Genomic DNA, 17,780 nt, shown 5'->3' with positions numbered 1-17,780 from the left:
TAGCGCTGTGCCTGAGAGCCGGTGGCTCTGTCCAGACACAGCCTCAGGCACTGGGGGACACAGAGTCCAGCCTCCCTGCAAGCTGAAATGCTCAGGACATGCCGTTTACAGTTCGATAATAACTGCTCTTCAGCTGGGGCTCAACAGCAAAAGATGCACTGAGACCATCCAGGACCCCTGGGAGGAGGTGGGCTGGCAGGTAGCAGAGCAGGCAGGGGCACTGCTGGTCGTGGGTTGGCCTCACTTTCCAGGACTAGAGGAGGGACAGAAGGGCCCGGGTGTACCCCGTCCTCTTCTGCAGAACCCGCACTCCACGGAGCATGGCCTGAAAGTCAGGGGCCGAAATGCAGCTTCTCCTGTGTTAAATTACTCCCTGGCCTCTCACCTTCCCAGAGAGTGTCCCACGTGAGGTGAGCAGAGGACCAGCAAGAAATGTGGCCCTGCCAGCTGGGTTTTTCTCTCTGCACTAGCGAAAGTGGGGGCAGTGACCCCCTTCTGTATTTGGGGGTTTCAAGAGGCCAGAATTGAAACCAAGCACCTGCTGTTAAAAGATTTCAAAGAGCTTATGAGAAGCCAGAGCACTGGTCTTCAGAATCACCAGGGATCCTGTTAAAAATGCATATCCGGGCTTCCCTGGTGGCGCAGTGGTTGAGAGTCCGCCTGCCGATGCAGGGGATGCGGGTTCGTGCCCTGGTCCGGGAGGATCCCACATGCCACGGAGCGGCTGGGCCCGTGAGCCATAGCCGCTGAGCCTAAGCATCCGGAGCCTGTGCTCCGCGATGGGAGAGGCCACAGCAGTGAGAGGCCCGTGTACTGAAAAAAAAAAAAAAAAAATGCATATCCCTGTTCCTCCCTAGACCCTAAAAATCAGAATCTCTGAGACTGTGGTCAAGATACCTGCATTTTAATCAAGATTCCTAGGTAGTGAAAGGCTTTGCAAAATGAAAGCCTAACTGCATATTCCCAGACTCCCCTTTACTGTGCAAAATCAGCCTGCAAGGTGAAGCCCACGTCTCCCAGGCCAATATGATGAGCAACTAAATTTGAGAACAAATGCTCAAGAGTGGGCATTTTACCCATTTTAGACAGGCTGACTTAGGAAAGAACTCAGTCATTCTCCTTGTAACCACATAAGTAGCTGGTTTCTCTCTACAAGAGACACAAACTCTCTCACATGCACAGACGGGGTTGTTTTGAAATGTAGATATTATTATCATTATTCAGGTATAGTGAGGCCAACAGATCAGGAGACGGCTACCACTGAAAAGAGAGTTTACAAGGAGACCTTCAAGATGGCGGAGGAGTAAGACGCGGAGATCACCTTCCTCCCCACAGATACAACAGAAATACATCTACACGTGGAACAACTCCTACAAAACACCTACTGAACACTGGCAGAAGACCTCAGACCTCCCAAAAGGCAAGAAATTCCCCACGTACCTGGGTAGGGCAAAAGAAAAGAGGAAAAACAGAGACAAAAGAATGGGGACGGGACCTGCACCAGTGGGAGGGAGCTGTGAAGGAGGAAAGGTTTCCACACACTAGGAAGGCCCTTCACTGGCAGAGACAGGGGGTCGCAGGGGGGAAGCTTCTGAGCCACAGAGGAGAGCGCAGCAACTGGGGTGCAGAGGGCAAAGCAGAGAGATTGCCGCACAGAGGATCAGTGCCAACCAGCACTCACCAGCCCCTCGGAGAGGCTTGTCTGCTCACCCGCCGGGGCGGGCGGGAGCTGGGAGCTGAGGCTCAGGCTTCGGTCGGAGCGCAGGGAGAGGACTGAGGTGGGCGGCGTGAACACAGCCTGAAGGGGTTAGTGCACCACAGCTAGACAGGAGGGAGTCCGAGGAAAAGTCTGGATCTGCCTAAGAGGCAAGAGACCATTGTTACAGGGTGCGCGAGGAGAGGTGATTCAGAGCACCGCCTAAATGAGCTCCAGAGACGGGCGCGAGCCGCGGCTAACAGCGTGGACCCCAGAGACGGGCATGAGATGCTAAGGCTGCTGCTGCCGCCACTAAGAAGCCTGTGTGCGAGCACAGGTCACTATCCACACCTCCCTTCCGGGGAGCCTGTTCAGCCCGCCACTGCTAGGGTCCCGTGATCCAGGGACAACTTCCCCGGGAGAGCGCACGGCACGCCTCAGGCTGGTGCAACGTCACCAGGCTCGCCCCGCACTCCATAACCCTCTCTCCCCCCAGCCTGAGTGAGCCAGAGCCCCCAGATCAGCGGCTCCTTTAACCCCGTCCTCTCTGAGCGAAGAACAGACGCCCTCAGGCGACCTACACGCAGAGGCGGGGCCAAATCCAAAGCTGAACCCCAGGAGCTGTGCGAACAAAGAAGAGAAAGGCAAATCTCTCCCAGAAGCCTCAGGAGCAGCAGATTAAATCTCCACAATCAACTTGATGTACGCCGTATCTGTGGAATACCTGAATAGACAGCAAATCATCCCAAAATTGAGGCGGTGGACTTTGGGGGCAACTGTAGACTTGGGGTTTGCTTTCTGCATCTAATTTGTTCCTGGTTTTATGTTTATCTTAGTTTAGTATTTAGAGTTTATTATCACTGGTAGATTTGTTTATTATTTGGTTGCTCTCTTCCTCCTTTTAAAAAAAAAAAAATATATATATATATATATATATGTATTTTTTTTCCTTTTTCTCTTTTTGTGAGTCTGTATGTGTATGCTTCTTTGTGTGATTTTGTCTGTATAGCTTTGCTTTTACGATTTGCCCTAGGGCTTTGTCTGTCCTTTTTTTTTAGTATAGTTTTTAGCACCTGTTATCATTGGTGGATTTGTTTTTTGGTTTGGTTGTTTTCTTCCTTTCTTTCTCTTTTTTAATTACATTTTAATTTTTTATTTTTAATAATTTTTAAAAATATTTTATTTTAATAACTTTATTTTATTTTATTTATTTTTCTTTCTTTCTTTCTATTTTTCTCCCTTTTCTTCTGAGCCATGTGGTTGACAGGGTCTTGGTGCTCCAGCCAGGTGTCAGGCCTGTGCCTCTGAGGTAGGAGAGCCGAGTTCAGGACATTGGTCCACCAGAGACATCCCGGCTCCATGGAATATCAAACGGCAAAAGCTGTCCCAGAGATCTCCATATCAACGCTAAGACCCAGCTCCACTCAATGACCAACAAGCTACAGTGCTGGACACCCTATGCCAAACAACTAGCAAGACAGGAATACAACCCCACCAATTAGCAGAGAAGCTGCTTAAAATCGTAATAAGGTCACAGACACCGGAAAACACACCACTGGACCCGGTCCTGCCCACTAGTAAGACAAGATCCAGCCTCATCCACCAGAACTCAGGCACCAGTACCCTCCACCAAGAAGCCTACACAACCCACTGAACCAACCTTAGCCACTGGGGGCAGAAACCGAAAACAACGGGAACTACAAACCTGCAGCCTGTGAAAAGGAGACCACAAACACAGTAAGTTAAGTAAAATGATAAGACAGAGAAACACACACCAGATGAAGGAGTAAGGTAAAAACCCACCAGAGCAAACAAATGAAGAGGAAACAGGAAGTCTACCTGAAAAAGAATACAGAGTAATAATAGTAAAGATGATCCAAAATCTTGGAAACAGAAAGGAGAAAATAGAAGAAATGTTTAACAAGGACCTAGAAGAATGAAAGAGCTAACAAACAATGATGAACAACACAATAAATGAAATACAAAATTCTCTAGAAGGAATCAATAGCAGAATAACTGAGGCAGAAGAACGGATAAGTGACCTGGAAAATAAAACAGTGGAAATAACTACCACAGAGCAGAATAAAGAAAAATAATGAAAAGACTTGAGGACAGTCTCAGAGACCACTGGGACAACATCAAACACACCAACATTTGAATTATAGGAGTCCCAGAAGAAGAAGAGAAAAAGAAAGGGACTGAGAAAATATTTGAAGAGATTATACTTGAAAACTTCCTTAATATGGGAAAGGAAATAGTCAATCAAGTCCAGGAAGTGCAGAGTCACATACAGGATAAATCCAAGGAGAAACATGCCAAGACATATTAATCAAACTATCAAAAATTAAATACAAAGAAAAAATATTAAAAGCAGCAAGGGAAAAACAACAAATAACATACAAGGGAATCCCCATAAGGTTAAAAGCTAATCGTTAAGCAGAAACTCTGCAAGCCAGAAGGGAGTGGCAGGACGTATTTTAGGTGATGAAAGGGAAGAACCTACAAACAAGGTTACTCTACCCAGCAAGGATCTCACTCAGATTCGACGGAGAAATTAAAACCTTTACAGATAAGCAAAAACTAAGAGAATTCAGCACCACCAAAGCAGCTTTACAACAAATGCTAAAGAAACTTCTCTAGGCAGGAAACACAAGAGAAGGAAAAGACCCAGAATAACAAACCCAAAACAGTTAAGAAAATGGTAATAGGAACATACATATCAATAATTACCTTAAATGTAAATGTATTAAATGCTCCAACCAAAACACACAGACTGGCTGAATGGATACAAAAACAAGACCCGTACATATGCTGTCTACAAGAGACCCAATTCAGACCTAGGGACACATACAGACTGAAAGTGAGGGGATGGAAAAAGATATTCCATGCAAATGGAAATCAAAAGAAAGCTGGAGTAGCAATTCTCATATCACACAAAATAGACCTTAAAATAAAGACTATTGCAAGAGACAAAGAAGGACACTAAATAATGATCAGGGATCAATTGAAGAAGAAGATACAGCAATTGTAAATATTTATGCACCCAACATAGAAGCACCTCAATACATAAGGCAAATGCTAACAGCCATAAAAGGGGAAATCAACAGTAACACATTCATAGTAGGAGACTTTAACACCCCACTTTCACCAATGGACAGATCATCCAAAATGAAAATAAATAAGGAAACACAAGCTTTAAATGACACATTAAACACGATGGACTTACTTGATATTCATAGGACATTCCATCCAAAGACAACAGAATACACTATCTTCTCAAGTGCTCATGGAACATTCTCCAGGATAGATCATATCTTGGGTCACAAATCAAGCCTTGGTAAATTTAACAAAATTGAAATCGTATCAAGTATCTTTTATGACCACAATGCTATGAGACTAGATATCAATTACAGGGAAAAACCTGTAAAAAATAGAAACACATGGAGGCTAAACAATACACTACTTAATAACCAAGACATCACTGAAGAAATCAAAGAGGAAATCAAAAAATACCTAGAGAAAAATGACAATGAAAACACGATGACCCAAAACCTATGGGATGGAGCAAAAGCAGCTCTGAGAGGGAAGTTTATAGCAATATAATCCTACCTCAAGAAACAAGAAACATCTCAAATAAACAACCTAACCTTACACCTAAAGCAACCAGAGAAAGAAGAACAAAAAAACCCCAAAGTTAGCAGAAGGAAAGAAATCATAAATATCAGATCAGAAATAAATGAAAAAGAAATGAAGGAAACAATAGCAAAGGTCAATAAAACTAAAAGCTGGTTCTTTGAGAAGATAAACAAAATTGATAAACCATTAGCCAGACTCATCAAGAAAAAAAAGGAGAAGATACAAATCAGTAGAATTAGAAATGAAAAAGGAAAGTAACAACTGACACTGCAGAAATACAAAGGATCATAAGAGATTACTACAAGCAACTATATGCCAATAAAATGGACAACCTGGAAGAACTGGACAAATTCTTAGAAAAGCACAACCTTCCGAGGCTGAACCAGGAAGAAACAGAAAATAAAAACAGACCAATCACAAGCACTGAAATTGAGACTATGATTAAAAATCATTCAACAAAAAAAAAAACCAGGACCAGATGGCTTCACAGGTGAATTCTATCAAACATTTAGAGAAGAGCTAACACCTCTCCTTCTCAAACTCTTCCAAAACATAGCAGAGGGAGGAACACTCCCAAACTCATTCTACAAGGCCACCATCAGCATGATACCAAAACCAGACAAAGATGTCCCAAAGAAAGAAAACCACAGGCAGCATCACTGATGAAAATAGATGCAAAAATCCTCAACAAAATACTAGCAAACAGAATCCAACAGCACATTAAAAGGATCATACACCATGATCAAGTGGGGTTTATCACAAGAATGCAAGGATTCTTCAATATATGCAAATCAATCAATGTGATAAACCATATTAACAAACTGAAAGAGAAAAACCATATCAACATCTCAATAGATGCAGAAAAAGCTTCTGACAAAATTCAACACCCATTTATGATAAAAGCCCTCCAGAAAGTAGGCATAGAGGGAACTTACCTCAAAATAATAAAGGCCATATATGACAAACTCACAGCCAATATCGTTCTCATGGTGAAAAACTGAAACCATTTCCACTAAGATCAGGAACAACACAAGGTTGCCCACTCTCACCACTATTATTCAACAGTTTTGGAATTTTTAGCCACAGCAATCAGAGAAGAAAAAGAAATAAAGGGAATCCAAATCGGAAAAGAAGAAGTAAAGCTGTCACTGTTTGCAGATGACATGATACTATACATAGAGAATCCTAAAGATGCTACCAGAAAATTACTAGAGCTAATTAATGAATTCGGTAAAGTAGCAGGATACAAAATTAATGTACAGAAATCTCTGGCATTCCTATATACTAATGATGAAAAATCTGAAAGTGAAATCAAGGAAGCACTCCCATTTACCATGGCAACAAAAAGAATAAAATATCTAGGAATAAACCGACCTAACGAGACAAAAGACCTGTATGCAGAAAACCATAAGACACTGACGAAAGAAATCAAAGATAATACAAACAGATAGAGAGATACACCATGTTCCTGGATTGGAAGAATCAACATTGTGAAAATTACTATACTATCCAAAGCAATCTCCAGATTCAATGCAATCCCTATCCAACTACCAATGGCATTTTTCACAGAACTAGAACAAAAAATTTCCAAATTTGTATGGAAACACAAAAGACCCTGAATAGCAAAGCAATCTTGAGAAAGAAAAGCAGAGCTGGCGGAATCAGGCGCCCTGACTTCGGACTATACTACAAAGCTACAGTAATCAAGACAGTATGGTACCGGCACAAAAACAGAAATATAGATCAATGGAACAGGATACAAAGCCCAGAGATAAACCCACACACCTATGGTCACCTTATTTTTGATAAAGGAGGCAAGACTATACAATGGAGAAAAGACAGCCTCTTCAATAAGTTTGCTGGGAAAATAGGACAGCTACATGTAAAAGAATGAAATCAGAACACCCCCTAACACCATACACAAAAATAAACTCAAAATGGATTAAAGACCTAAATGTAAGGCCACACACTATAAAACTCTTAGAGGAAAACCTAGTCAGAACACTCTAGGACATAAATCACAGCAAGATCCTTTTTGACCCACCTCCTAGAGAAATGGAAATAAAAACAAAAATTAAAAAATGGGACCTAATGTAACTTCAAAGCTTTTGCACAGCAAAGGAAACCTTAAACAAGACAAAAAGACAACCCTCAGAATAGGAGAAAATATTTGCAAATGAAGCAACTGACAAAGGATTAACCTCCTAAATTTACAAGCAGCTCATGCAGCTCAATATCAAAAAAACAAGGGCTTCCCTGGTGGCGCAGTGGTTGAGAGTCCGCCTGCCGATGCAGGGAACACGGGTTCGTGACCCGATCCGGGAAGATCCCACATGCCGCGGAGAGGCTGGGCCCGTGAGCCATGGCCACTGAGCCTGCGCGTCCGGAGCCTGTGCTCCGCAACGAGAGAGGCCACAACAGTGAGAGGCCCGCGTACCGCAAAAACAAACAAACAACCCAATCCAAAAATGGGCAGAAGACCTAAATAGACATTCCTCCAAACAAGATATACAGATCACCAACAAACACATGAAACAATGCTCGACATCAGTAATCATTAGAGAAATGCAAATGAAAACTACAGTCAGGTATCACCTCACACCAGTCAGAATGGCCATCATCAAAAAATCTACAAACAATAAATGCTGGAGAGGGTGTGGAGAAAAGGGAACCCTCTTGCACTGTTGGTGGGAATGTAAATTGATACAGCCACTATGGAGAATAGTATGGAGGTTCCTTAAGAAGCTAAAAATAGAACTACCATATGACCCAGCAATCCCACTACTGGGCATATACCCTGAGAAAACCATAATTCAAAAAGAGTCATGTACCTCAATGTTCATTGCAGCTCTATTTACAAGAGCCAGGACATGGAAGCAACCTAAGTGTCCATCAACAGATGAATCGATAAAGAAGATGTGGTGCATATATACTATGGAATATTACTCAGCCATAAAAAATAAACTTAATTGAGTTATTTGTAGTGAGTTGGATGGACCTAGAGTTTGTCATACAGAGTGAAGTAAGTCAGAAAGAGGAAAACAAAAACCATATGCTAATACATATATATGGAATCTTAAAAAAAAAAGGTTCTTAGGAACCTAGGGACAGGACAGGAATAAGGACGCATAAGTAGAGAATGGACTTGAGGATACGGGGAGGGGGAAGGGTAAGCTGGGACGAAGTGAGAGAGTGGCATGGACATGTATACACTACCAAATGTAAAACAGATAGCTAGTGGGAAGCAGCCACATAGCACAGGGAGATCAGCTTGGTGCTTTGTGACCACCTGGAGGGGTGGGATAGGGAGGGTGGGAGGGAGACGCACGAGGGAGGAGATACGGGGATATATGTATATGTATAGCTGATTCACTTTGTTATAAAGCAGAAACTAACACACAATTGTAAAGCAATTATACTCCAATAAAGATGTTAAAAAAAGATAGTCTGCCACTCACAGTTTCTGCTATGGACTGAATTGTGCCCCCGCCCCTCACCTCCCCAAATATCTGTGTTGAAGCCTTAATCTTCAATGGGATTGTATTTGGAGATAGGACTTATAAGACGGTAATTAAGGTTAAATGAGGTCATAGGGGTGGGGCCCTGATCCAATAGGATTGGTATCCTTTTAAGAAGAGACACCAAAGAGTTTACATGCCCTCTCTCTCTCTCTCTCTGTCTGTCTCCCTCTCTCTGTCTCTGTCTCTGTCTCTCTGTCTCTCTCTGTCCTCCATGGAAGGATGGAAGGACACAGCAAGAGGGCAGCTGCCTACAAGAGAGAGAGTTCTCACCAGAAACAGAATCTGCTAGCATCTTGATCTTGCACTTCCCAGCCTTCAGAATTGTGAGAAATAAATATGTCATTTAAGCCACCCAGTCTGTGGTGTTTTCTTGTGGCAGCCAGAACCGACTAATATTGTTCCAAAGAGATGGGGGCATGCCACACCACACAGGGCCACACAGGGAAGCCCCAGGTTTGGTCAGGAAGCAGAGAGAACAAGGGGAAAACATGGGCAAGTCTTTCTTGTGGATCCTGCAGAAAGAAATGGGTGAGGCAGAGTAAGCAGGCTTAGGATTGGCTAGTTTGAATGATTTCAGCGGGTGCTGTCCTGAGCTGTCTGGTACCTGGCCCTGGGGTGACTGGGGCAGGGGACAGTGCTTAGGGTATGAGAGCCTGGATTGAGAGTGTGGGCTGGATTGGTTAGTTTGCATATAAAAGGTGCATTCCGTCCCAGGTGAGTCTTTTACTGTCTTTAGGAATCAGCTAACCTGGGAGGCGCGGTCTGCCAGGGTCAGCAAGACCCCAAAATGTCAAAGCATCAGAAAAAAAGGCTGGATTAATGCCAGGTAGAGGAGCAAAGGTGAATGGAGACTAAAGACTACTGGAAAGAGGAGAACACAGCAACCGACTGGTCAGGAAGACCGCTAGGAATCAAGACCCACTGTCTACAGGCAAGCACGCAGCTCGCTCGCAGTCTTCCCAGAGCACGTTTTCTGCCTACCTGCTTCGGGTCTTGGCACTCAGATCCTTTAAGAAAGCTGTCGTGCCCTCTCTTCTGGCATTGAAGGACACCGTGCAGACAGGATATGGGACCTCCAAAGCCCTCTGAAGGAGAAGCTCCTTGGATTCCTCTGGAACATCCCCCACCACAAAGTAATAAATGGATTCAACCTGCAGAACAGTGACACCAACAGTTTATTTCCCTGATGCACCCTAGCCATGAACCAGACTCATCGGCAATATACTCTCTATAAACCTGCCTCTTTAAAAAAATAAGTGGGCCGAAAGAAGAGCAGCACTGCTCAATGTTTCATGACGATGTGCTGGGGCCAAATTCAGGAAGTAAGATATTCAAGGCCCGGTGCTAAGAAGTGTCAGGCTTTGCATGGGAAGGATATGGTTGGTGGATTTGGAGAAGAGCTTCCTCTGAGCCCACGAATAAATTATGCAGGTCAGGAGCAGCTATTCTCAAGTCCACGAATGAAGGATGTGTCCGCCCGGCCACTGGGGGCAGGAAGTTTATTAGCAATTCCCTATGGCAGTGCCAGAATTCTGCAGTGCCGGCTCAGGCATCCTCAGTCTGAGGCTGTGTGTGGGAAGGAGGGCATACTCCCAGCTGGTCTCACCTCCGGGACACACACTCGCCTGGGGAGGTGAGTCTGTCCTGATTTCACATGGCCAGTCAGGAGCCACGCGAGGCCAGGAGTCAGGACACACACACACACACACACACACACACACCCCTACACCTTTAAACCAGGGACCTGGGAGATGAATACCTCACCCAGGTAGGAGACGATGCCCTGCTTAATTTAAAGATGTCGATGCCATCCACTGGGCCTCACCCTTAACCACACTGCTCTAAGGGTCTCCCCTGCCACTGAGGAGTTCTGTAACCTCTGGCAAGTGGTTTAGGTTCAGTTTCTTCACTTGTGAAAAGGGCGATTATGCAGCTGGCTTCATGACTGAGCTTCAACAAGATGGCATACACTTATGTACGTATATAAATCACAGAAAGTAAAACCACAGGTAGAGCCAGGAACACATATCATCTAAACCTGCCCCTAAAAGCACCCTAAGTGATTGTCTCCACAGATAACTGGAGTAGAAGCCCCCAGCAAATATATTGTGTTTTTTAAAATATTTATATATTCGGCTGTGCCGGGTCTTAGTTGTGGCATGCAAACTCTTAGTTGCGGCATGCATGTGGGATCTAGTTCCCTGACCAGGGATCAAACGTGGGCCCCTGCATTGGGAGGGGGGAGTCTTAACCACTGGACCACCAGGGGAGTCCCTGTATTGTTTTAAGGGATAAACAGATGTCACCAGCCCTTTAGGATTCATGAGCTTCTAATCACACATCCCCAATTAGCTGAAGGTAAATAGTCAATTACCTCACCTCGAGTTCAAAGCTGGGACTTAAAGCTACCTGGCCCAGAGAGAGGTGGGCTGAGGGTCAGCTCCCAGCTGCTTAGGACACCTGGTCTGCGGCAGCAGGGGGCAGGCTGTGCCCAAGAAGGCAGGTGGGGAGAGGGTGGCAGAGGGGCCAGGCTGGGAGTTAGGAGACCGCCGGGGTGGGAGCTGAGCCCAGCCTACTTCAGCAACATTCCTCCCCAGGCTGGGCACAGTCTTCCTGCCCCCATGACTCTCTCTCTCAGGCCCTTCATCACAAAGTCCCTGATTTTCAGAAGTACTTCATGGGTGGTAAAGACTGAGGAAGGTTGTACATTTCTCCCAGTCAGTCACCTGAGAAGCAGAAAAAACACTGACAGGAGGAAGAAAGTGTTCTCCAGACTCCTAATTATACAACTAATACTGTTCTTCCAGAAAATGCATTCTATGTTGTTCTCTTCCCGGTGTTAGACACTACCTTCTGTAAGACGTCTTGAATAGGCTCCAGTGAGCTGCAGTTACTAGTTTACCAGCTGTGTTGGTGCCCAAGTTTAGCATGAGGACAGCTTCATCCTCTCAGAGGGTCTAAGAACACACATGGCTCAAGACAGGGGAACAGACCCAGGGAGTATATTCTAGGGTTTGGTAGATCGACAGGGAAGTGAGTGAGGACAAACAACTCTGGCTGGTCTGTCGGCAGCTTCTGACTCCGTCTCCACTGAATGCTGCGTAAACACAGCTTCTTTGCTCTGGCAATAACCCAAGAGCCTGAAATCCTCACACAGAGATGTTTTTTCCCTAGAGACTTCAGCAAACTAGAAATTGCTATAGCCAGCAGTGAGTCAGGATTTCCTTTCCTTCATTAATTAAGGCTATGGGGTTATTCACTATTCACTAAGGTCCTTACTCAGCTTCTTAGTTGCCTGTGTTTTCGGTCAACTCTGTTATCTGTGCTCTAGATTTCCAGGGATACGCTTTCCCAGAGACCAGCTACCTCACCGCCATCTGCACACTGCCTTTCTGCCTCTCCTTTCTGCTCACATAATGACATTTAGAAAAACAGAGAGGACGATAAATATGCTACCTACTACTATCCCCCCAAATTTGGCAAAATGCCTTTGAAAGTGAAATGGTTTTGAGGTCATCTGCTATTGGGGGTGATAAGCTCACATAAATTTGAATTCTTGTTATCATGACCAGTTTACAGATGAAGAAACTGAGGCCTGGACAGGTTATTTGACCCGGGTGAGCAGCCAGTGAACCCAGCCTGCCTGACCTCACGAACTCGTGTCCTTGCTTTTTTCAGCCACCGCACTCTGTCAGCTCATCATGGCAAGACTGGTCCTCACATGTTAGAGATGACGGTGAATCCCAGAAATGGTGAGGCGAGATCATGCGACAAGAAGGTGGCCAGGGGTGGGCACTGTTTTCATCTCCTTGGTCCCCACACCATCCAAGGCTCCTACCCCCAATCTCACTACCACTGACCAAAAGTTGGGTCCAGGAGGTTGTCTGGCTCAAGGGAATTACCCTCATGGGAATCCTCACTCCTTAACCAGTACCTCTGTGCTCCTTGAGGGCAAGGGGACCTGGAGCAGCTTCTGCACTGACCAGCATCGCCTTAACTGCTGATTTGTACCGAATTTTATAACACCAGACATAGAAAATATTGGGGCTCCATGCAGCTATTTAACCATGACTCAAAAACTCTTGCCACTTTATACTACGTAAAATAGGTTGGAGCCTTTATGTTTTCACTTGATATGTCTCATTCTGTCGGGCCACATGCTCTGCAGCTTCCCAAGGTTAACCTGCAATCCACCTGACCAAGGAGGTCTTGCCATCTTCCCAGCCATGGGTTTTGGGGAAAAGAAGAACCAAACTGGGAGCAGCTGTTTCCACTCCGCCCGCCGTCTGCTCCGGCGTGTCAGAAGCTCCCAAGGCCTCTGGGTCTAAGAATTCCCACTTTGCAAGGAAACAAAAATGAAAGTCAACCAGAACAGCAGTGAGAGGCCCAGCAAAATCTGTCTTATCCTTCATATAACTTTGACCATTACAACAGTGCTGACCGACTCCAGAGCTTGGATCTAACTTCCAGATCTTCCCTGTGCCTGGGGCCGCCCTCCCTGGTTCAGCCCATTTGGATTTTTCTGACCACGCCCTCCCCCCAGGGTGGTGGCTGCCCCTTGCTATTGATCCAGCTCCTTTCTCAGATTCCTCCTCACACCGCTGACCACCACCAACGTTCCGGCCTCCTGGGCTTCAGGATCCCTATTCCAACCCAACATCCCCATCACAGGCATACAAGGCTCAGCAAATTCACCCGCCTGGTCCCATGCAGACCACCTCCTTTCAATTCAAAAAAATTCAAATCCAGGGCTTTCCTGGTGGCGCAGTGGTTGAGAGTCCGCCTGCCGATGCAGGGGACACGGGTTCGTGCCCCAGTCTGGGAAGATCCCACATGCCGCAGAGCAGCTGGGCCCGTGAGCCATGGCCGCTGAGCCGGCGCGTCCGGAGCCTGTGTTCCGCAACGGGAGAGGCCACAGCAGTGAGAGGCCCGCGTACCGCAAAAAAAAAAACAAAAAACTCAAATCCGTACCATAGCTTGGGGACGGGAATCTCTTGGATCCACATCTAACCCCCAATCTCGAGAATATCGACATTATTTCCTTTCTATTCCTTCACTGTTCAACAAACATTTATCGAGCCCATGCTAGGCACTGCCATTACTAGGCAATGCTAAGGCAAAGATGAAAAGATGTGATGCCTGTCTGAGCCGCAGCAAGGAAGAAAATGAAATGCCAGGGTCATGACTGATGTGGCCAGGCCTTCTGCTCACTGTCCGCTGGTGAAGGTTCCTTATGGAATCATGTGGGTCTGCCTCTAATTCACCCACTTAGTCTCTCAGTGAATATGACTTTTTTTAAAAAAAGTAAACAGGGAGCCGGAGGAAGATGGCGGAAGAGTAAGACGCGGAGATCACCTTCCTCCCCACAGATACATCAGAAATTCATCTACACGTGGAACAACTCCAACAGAACACCTACTGAACGCTGACAGAAGACCTCAGACCCCCCAAAAGGCAAGAAACTCCCCACATACCTGGGTAGGTCAAAAGAAAAAAAGAATAAACAGAGACAATAGGATATGGACGGGACCTGCACCAGTGGGAGGGAGCCGTGAAGGAGGGAAGGTTTCTACACACTACAAGCCCCTTCGAGGGCGGAGACTGCAGGTGGCGGAGTGGGAAAGCTTCGGAGTAGCGGAGGAGAGCACAGCAACAGGGGTGTGGAGGGCAAAGCAGAGAGATTTTGGCACAGAGGATCGGTGCCCTCAGGCACACACCAGCCCGAGAGACTTGTCTGCTCGGCCGCCAGGGCGGGCGGGGCTGGGAGCTGAGGCTCGGGTATCGGCTTTCAGTCGGAGCGCAGGGAGAGGTCTGGGGCTGGCGGCAGGAAGAGACCCTGAAGGGGTTAGTGCTAGCCCGGAGGGAGTCCGGGGAAAGGGTCTGGAGCTACCGGAGAGGCAAGAGACTTTTTTCCCTTTTGTTGCCTGGTGCGCGAGGAGAGGGCATTCCCCTCCCTCCCCTCTGCCTGAGTGAGCCAGAGCCCCCGAATCAGCGGCTCCTTTAAACCCGTCCTGTCTGAGCGAACGGACGCCCTCCGGCGACCTACGCGCAGAGGCGGGGCCAGGTCCAAGGCTGAGACCCGGGAGCTGTGAGAGCAGAGACAGGGAAATCTCTCTGTGCAGCCTCCGAGGCAGCGGATTAAAGCTCCACGGTCCATTTGATGTGCCCTGCGTCTGTGGAGTGCATGAATGGACAGCGAATCATCCCAAATTGAGGAAGTGGACCTTGAGGACAAGATTTAAGACTTCCCCCCCTTTTTTTCCCTCTTTTTACAACGAATTATCTCAAATTAAGGAGGTGGACTTAGCAAGATTTCAGACTTTTCGCCCTTTTCCTCTTTTTACAACGAATTATCCCAAATCGAGGAGGTGGACTTGGAGAGCAAGATTTTTGATTTTTCCCCCTGCTCTCTTTTTGTGAATGTGTATGTGTAATCTTCTGTGTAAGATTCTCTCTGTATAGCTTTGCTTCCACCATATGTCCCAGGGTTCTTTCGGTCCGTGTTTTTTTTCAATAATTACTTTTTAATTTTAATAACGCTACTATATTTCATACTTTATTCTATTTTACTTTACCTGCTCTTTCTTTTTTTCCTCCCTTCCCTTCCTCCCTCCCTCCCTCCGCTCCTCCTTTCCTTCTTTCTTTTTCTTTCCTCCATCCCTCCCTCCCTCCCACCCTTCTTCTTTCCACTTTCTTTTTCTTTCCTTCCTCCCTCCCTCCCTCCCTCCTGTCTTTCTTTCTTTCCTTCCTCCCTCCCTCCCTCTCTTCTTCCATTCACTCTTCCTTTTGCTTTCATTCCTCCCTCCCTCCCTCCTTTCTTTCCTTTCTTTCCATCCTTCCTCCCTCCCTCCTTTCTTTCTTTCTTTCTTCCTTCCTTCCTTACTTCCCTTCTTCCTTTCTTTCAATCTCTCTTTCTTTCTTCTACTAATTATTTCTTTCTACTTTTTCTCACTGTTATTCTGAGCCGGGTGGATGAAAGGCTCTTGGTGCTGCAGCCAGGAGTTAGTGCTGTGCCTCTGAAGTGGGAGAGCCAACTTCAGGACACGGGTCCACAAGAGACCTCCCAGCTCCACATAATATCAAGCAGCGAAAATCTCCCAGGGATCTCCATCTCAACACCAGCACCCAGCTTCACTCAACGACCAGCAAGCTACAGTGCTGGTCACGCTATGCCAAGCAACTAGCAAGGCAGGAACACAACCCCACCCATTAGCAGAGAGGATACCTAAAAACATAATAAGGCCACAGGCACCCCAAAACACACCACCAGACGGGGACCTGTCCACCAGAAAGACAAGATCGAGCTTCAACCACCAGAACACAGGCATTAGTCCCCCCCACCAGGAAGCCTACACAACCTACTGAAACAACCTTAGCCACGGGGGACAGACACCAAAAACAACGGGAACTACGAATCTGCAGCCTGCAAAAAGGAGACCCCAAACACAGTAACATAAGCAAAATGAGAAAGCAGAAAAACACACAGCAGGTGAAGGAGCAAGATAAAAACCTACCAGACCTAACAAATGAAGAGGTAATAGGCAGTCTACCTGAAAAAGAATTCAGAATAATGATAGTAAAGCTGATCCAAGATTCTATTTCCCAGATCCAAAATCTTGGAAATAGAATAGACAATATGCAAGAAACAGTTAACAAGGACCTAGAAGAACTAAAGATGAATCAAGCATCGATTAAAAACACAATAAATGAAATGAAAAATACTCTAGATGGGATCAATAGCAGAATAACTGAGGCAGAAGAACGGATAAGTGAGGTGGAAGATAAAATAGAGGAAATAACTGATGCAGAGAAAAATAAAGAAAAAAGAATGAAAAGAACAGAGGACAGTCTCAGAGACCTCTGGGACAACATTAAACGCACCAACATTCGAATTATAGGGGTTCCAGAAGAAGAAGAGAAAAAGAAAGGGACTGAGAAAATATTTGAAGAGATTATAGTTGAAAACTTCCCTAATATGGGAAAGGAAATAGTTAATCAAGTCCAGGAGGCACAGAGAGTCCCATACAGAATAAATCCAAGAAGAAATACGCCAAGACACATATTAATCAAACTGTCAAAAATTAAACACAAAGAAATCATATTAAAAGCAGCAAGGGAAAAACAACAAATAACACACAAGGGAATCCCCATCAGGTTAACAGCTGATCTCTCAGCAGAAACTCTACAAGCCAGAAGGGAGTGGCAGGACATAATTAAAGTGATGAAGGAGAGAAACCTGCAACCAAGATTACTCTACCCAGCAAGGATCTCATTCAGATTTGATGGAGAAATTAAAACGTTTACAGACAAGCAAAAGCTGAGAGAGTTCAGCACCACCAAACCAGCTTTACAACAAATGCTAAAGGAACTTCTCTAGGCAAGAAACACAACAGAAGGACTATACCTACAATAACGAACCCAAAACCATTAAGGAAATGGGAATAGGAACATACATATCAATAATTACCTTAAATGTAAATGGACTAAATGCTCCCACCAAAAGACACAGAGTGGCTGAATGGATACAAAAACAAGACCCATATATATGCTGTCTACAAGAGACCCACTTCAGACCTAGAGACACATACAGATTGAAAGTAAGGGGATGGAAAAAGATATTCCATGCAAATGGAAATCAAAAGAAAGCTGGAGTAGCAATTCTTATATCAGACAAAATAGACTTTAAAATAAAGACTATTAGAAGAGACAAAGAAGGACACTACATAATGATAAAGGGATCGATCCAAGAAGAAGATATAACAATTGTAAATATTTATGCACCCAACATAGGAGCACCTCAATACATAAGGCAAATACTAACAGCCATAAAAGGAGAAATCGACAGTAACACAATCATAGTAGGGGACTTTAACACCCCACTTTCACCAATGGACAGATCATCCAAAATGAAAATAAATAAGGAAACA

General features: G+C 45.3%; 1 protein-coding gene across 1 annotated transcript in view; it reads right to left on the bottom strand.

Moving 5' to 3' along the window:
* The window catches only part of VWA3B (von Willebrand factor A domain containing 3B), a gene marked incomplete at both ends in the record, with an annotated part of 217,727 nt that overhangs the window by 170,760 nt on the left and 29,187 nt on the right, over positions 1 to 17,780 (bottom strand). Inside the window, 1 exon segment of the mRNA XM_079721376.1 lies at positions 9,835 to 10,004. Within this exon segment, the coding sequence (XP_079577502.1) occupies positions 9,835 to 10,004 (170 nt within the window).

Source organism: Hyperoodon ampullatus (genome assembly GCF_949752795.1).
Source record: "Hyperoodon ampullatus genome assembly, chromosome: 15".
Taxonomy (NCBI): domain Eukaryota; kingdom Metazoa; phylum Chordata; class Mammalia; order Artiodactyla; family Ziphiidae; genus Hyperoodon; species Hyperoodon ampullatus.
Note: the sequence above shows the minus strand (reverse complement) of the source record. Positions and strands in the feature narration are given on the sequence as shown.